General features: G+C 50.8%; 1 protein-coding gene across 1 annotated transcript; it reads right to left on the minus strand.

Moving 5' to 3' along the window:
* Nucleotides 1–2806: 2806 nt before the first annotated feature.
* Nucleotides 2807–3766, minus strand: LOC311200905 (olfactory receptor 14C36-like; the record flags this gene model as incomplete). Its single annotated transcript, XM_084275209.1, has 1 exon — nt 2807–3766. One exon carries the CDS (start codon nt 3764–3766, stop codon nt 2807–2809), a length of 960 nt encoding a protein of 319 aa, XP_084131335.1.
* Between the last annotated feature and the right edge of the window lie 1235 nt (nt 3767–5001).

Consider the following 5001-nt stretch of genomic DNA (forward strand, 5'->3'; position numbering starts at 1 on the left):
TTGTGGTGCCTCCAATGAAATGGCAGCAATAGGTGTTAGAGACCCTGGGACTCCATTGCTGGACGTTCAGCATGTTCAATGTCTGACTATGGAAGAGCCTGATAATGACCTCTGGCACTGTTAGGACTGTTCCCTTGGCTTGGAATTCATGACCCTCAAGGTTTATGGGCTGCTTGTGTACTCCTGGGGAGGTTTCAGGCCAGGAACATCTGCCATCCCTCACATCTTTTGCTTGGGATGTACTGCTGGACCTTTAACAGGTTGGAAGGTGGGCACTGGTATAGTTGGAACATATAGCACCATATTACTGACCTAAACCTGCCCCTTTACCCCCAAAATTATCTTATATCCACCCCCAGAACCTTTTTACAACATCCCCACACCCCTCCCGTCACCCATGGGTGCCCCCACAATTAACCCTCCCAGCACCCCTGGTGGCCCCCTGTCGTGGTTTTACCCCGGCTGAGAGCTGAGATCCACGCAGCTGCCTGCTCCTTAAAGGAAAAGAGCAGGGGAAAAGGGAAGGGGGGGATGAGAGGCGAGGGAAGGGAAGAGGAAGGGGCAAATAACCCCAAAACCAAGAAACTAAGAGGCCCGTGGGTTGGGATAAGGATAGTTTACTAAGATAACAGAAAGATACAATATAACAATGCTAACAGGACTTTAGAGCAAAAATATTTGAAGCTGTTGATACACAATGCAGTTTCTCACCAAACCACACAACTCAGGCTGTGCCACCCAGAGCCAGCCCGGAACCCGACCTTCCCCCAAGAACCGTGCGTCCCGGAGCCGCCCCTGCTCCTCTTCCCATCACCTCCCCCCCCCCCCCCCCCCCCCACTTTATACTGGGCAGGACGTAATTAGCATGGAATACTCCCTTTGGCCAGTTTGGGTCAACTGTCCTGTCTTCGACCCTCCTTTCTCATGAATCCTGACCAAAACCAGGACAACTTCTTTTCCTATGTTATTTTCACGTAGCACATGAGGGCTTCCCCCAGCCTTCCCTTCCCCAGGCTAAAGAAGCCCAGGTCTCTCAGCCTCTCCACACAAGACCCTTATCTGTATCTTGGCAGACTTTGTCGGAGCAGATGACAGTTCCTCCCCATTCCTCCAGACCAGGGAGCCCCGCACTGGGACTGACTGCTCCAGAGGTGGCATTGTCTGTGCTGAGTCCAGATGGACAAGAAGGGCCCTTGTCTGTGTGGCCACGCTCCTCCCAGTGCAGCCCAATGTGCTCATGGGCAGATTCCAGTTCAGCACCTCTGACTGCTATGGCAGCCCCTGGAATGACCAAATTCTTCTCCTTGTGACCGCTTCCCCATCTAGTCATGTCTGAGCTGCCTTGATGTGCGGGTGTTGTGGTGGAACCTTTTGTCATGGTATCTCCCTTGAAGTTTTAAGAGAAGGTTTAAGAAGATTTGAGAGAGAGAGAGAGAGAGAATGCAGCAGGGGAAGGGGGTGTGGATTTCCACCCCCCCAGCTAAGAAGGAAAACAATTCCGGAGGAACGGACTGAAACCACATTCCCCCAGACCCTGCCCCTCCCTGTGCCACTGTGGGGGGGATGATGGGAGAAAAATCATGACTAAAGTGAAGTCTGCTAAGAAGGGAGGGATGGGGGAAGGTGCTTTAAGACCTGGCCACTCTTCTCACTACCTGACTCTGGTGTCACTTGGTGTGTAGCTGTAGTGCAATAAAGTAGTTTTCTTTCCTATATTCTGTGTTGAGTCTGTTTTGCCCGTGACACTAATTGCAGGGTGATACCTCTCTGTCCTTATATCAAATCCTAAGCCTCCCACTATCTATGTTCTCCCCTTTCTGGCTGAAAAGGGGAGTGATAGGAGGATTTTGATGGGCATTTGGCTTGTAGACAGGGCCAAACCACTGCAGTTTTCAATAGACTGTGGAGGGGCATAAAGTCCCTGTATTACACATGAAAAACCTGTTGGGGAAAGTACTCTGGGTTGTTCCTTCTTCAGACAAAGGCAAACCCATTCATGGGATTGCTTTTGCTCAGGGACCTGGGCGCACTTGGTGGGGGATGCGAAAGGATGGGGAAGTCCAGTGTGTACCCCAAGGGGGTTTAGTTCTAGGAAAGGATAGCCAGGAAATTTTTGGTGTATAAATAAATCTGTCCATGGCAGATGTTCTACATAATAGATCAATGATGTTCTGAATGTCCCCAATACTCTGAACATGTAAGATCTGGCCATGATGTAGATGGTGTAGAAAAAGGGGTGGATAATGTCCTGGTTCTGGCCAGGTGCGAGTTAACCTCCCCAAGCAGCCAGCACAGGTGATCTGAGTTCACCTGGGCTATTTTCCATACTACCTGACACCACTTCCATGTAAAAGAAGCTGGTTGGGGAAGGGTATGGGCTTGGTGCCTCCAGAAGAGTCAGTCTATCTGTCTGTCAGGTATGCTGTGTTAGCACTGGGAGTGGGTGTAACTGGCCACTCTTGTTCTACATTCATGGTGAATTTTGACAGTAAACTGTCCTTATCCCGTCCTGTCACGGTGGGAAATCATTGCCATTACAGACAAGTACTCCAGTTGTTCAGCTGATGAAAAGGTTCTTGTAAAATTTTTATTAATAAAAGGGTGAAAAAAAGAGGAAAATTATGGCTCTGTGGAAGCAGACGTGAGGCAAAGAGAGCACAGCTCATCCTTACACGGAAGAGCAGGAGATACTGCATTAGGAATGGGATGACCATGTTAGTATAGCTTAGAAAAACCAGAGAGAAACCAAAACCTACGAACTAAAACCCCTATTAAATATGAACTGATGATAACAGGAGTTACATTGTCAGTGGTATGCAGAAGACAAGCAGTTTATTGCTGCATAGAAACATCCAGTCATCAGTTTCCACATGTCATCCTTGAGCTCCTGGTTCCTCATGCTGTAGATGAAGGGGTTCACTGCTGGTGGAAACACTGTGTAAAGAAATGGCAATACCAGGTCCAAAGATAGGGAGGAGATGGAGGGGGGCTTCAGGTGGGCAAACACACCAGTTATAATAAACAGGGAGACCACAACCAGGTGAGGGAGGCAGGTGGAAAAGGCTTTGTGCCGTCCCTGCTGCGAGGGGATCCTCAGCACAGCCCTGAAGATCTGCACATAGGACACCACAATGAACACAAAACACCCAAAACCTAAACAGGAACTGAACACAAGGACTGCAGTTTCCCTGAGGTAGGCATCAGAGCAGGAGAGCTTGAGGATCTGGGGGATTTCACAGAAGAACTGGTCAAGGGCATTGCCGTGGCAGAGGGGCAGTGAAAATGTACTGGCTGTGTGCAGCACAGCATGGACAAACCCACTGCCCCAGGCAGCTGCTGCCATGTGGACACAAGCTCTGCTGCCCAGGAGGGTCCCGTAGTGCAGGGGGTGGCAGATGGCAATGTAGCGGTCATAGGCCATGACAGTGAGAAGACAGAGCTCTGTAGAGATCAAAAATAAAAAGAAAAAGAGTTGAGCCACACATCCTGAGTAGGAAATGGCCCTGGTATCCCACAAGGAATTGGTCATGGATTTGGGAACAGTGGTGGAGATGCAGCTAAAGTCAAGTACAGAGAGGTTGAGGAGGAAGAAGTACATGGGGGTGTGGAGGTGGTGGTCACAGGCTATGGTGATGATGATGAGGCCATTGCCCAGGAGAGCAGCCAGGTAGATGCCCAGGAAAATCCAGAAGTGCAGGAGCTGCAGCTCCCGTGTGTCTGCAAAGGGCAGGAGGAGGAACTGGCTGATGGAGCTGCTGTTGGACATCTGCTGCTGTCAAGTGTGGAGACCTGTCCAAGGAGGAAAAGGCAAAGAGAAATTAGGGAATCTTTCCTTGAGGAAAATCCCTTCCACTACTTATGGAATGCCCTCAGATTGACTCTCTGTATTCAGGGAGAATTTTGTCAGGTCCCTTTTGGGAGGTCTGCTTTGTGGTGGCTTGATTCTACCACTGCTGGAAAGAGGGAATTCATACATATTGGGGTCCTGAAGTGAGGGTCATCTCAAGGTCAGCCCCACCAATGGACTTGCACAGAGCCCCAGGTAACCAGGAGACAAAGGCAGTAAGGACAGGAGAGGAAACAGGGAGAAATGCTCCAGCCCAGGCGGGAAGTACAGGGACAGACAGACAGGTACTCGGGGGTTTTTCCTCTCTGTGGGTTGGGCTGCCAAGGAGAAGGCTCAGCCTGAAACCCTGGCACTCTGTGTGCAGAGTCTGTTCTGGGTGACAGAAATCAGGGGGTCGGTGGGGGAAGGGGTCTGCACTGTCGGGGATGTCAGGGAGGTACCAAATTGCCACTGCCAGGGCATTTATGGGAGCAGCTTCTTCTCCCTCCCTGACAATGTCTCTGCTGCCTGGAGATGACCCTGCAGCTGCTTCTCTTTGCCTATGTCACCTCCTGCTCTGTGCTCACAGAACTCATCCAAACTGCCCTGTGCTCAGCTCTGCTCTGCAGATCCTTCCTGGCATCAGGGCACTGCCCTGGGAACCTCTGTGTGTGCAGGACTCAAGAGAAGCTCAGACAAGTCTTAATGACCAATGAGTTTGCACTGCCTGCTGCAAAGTTATTAATAAAAGCTCAGCTCCCACTTCCCACCCCGTCACCAGGAGCAGAAAATTCAAAGCAAAGTCTCTTTACCTTTCTCCTCCTGTGAGCTCTCAGCATCCATCTGCTCTCAGCCTCACAGGTCTCTCCTCGGTGCCTACAGGCAGTGTCCCCAGCCCTGTGTGCTTGGCAGAGGAGCTGCTCCTGGGCAGAGCTGTCTCTGCAGCACTGCTGGGTTGCCATGAGCTCTTTCCATCCCAGGAGCCTGGCCCAGCTCAGCAGAAGACCAGTTCTTGTAGGCTCCCTCTTGGTGTCTCAGGCCTCATGGGGATCATTCTATAACCTCATCTCTGAGATCATTCTACCTGGGAGCAGATTGATCAGGACAGGGAGATATCATGCAGGGAGAAAGCACAGGGGGAGGCCATGCAGCTGTTACTCTCACTGTCAATACAG

The sequence above is a fragment of the Gallinula chloropus genome (genome assembly GCF_964237585.1).
Source record: "Gallinula chloropus genome assembly, chromosome: 25".
NCBI classification, from domain to species: Eukaryota; Metazoa; Chordata; class Aves; order Gruiformes; family Rallidae; genus Gallinula; species Gallinula chloropus.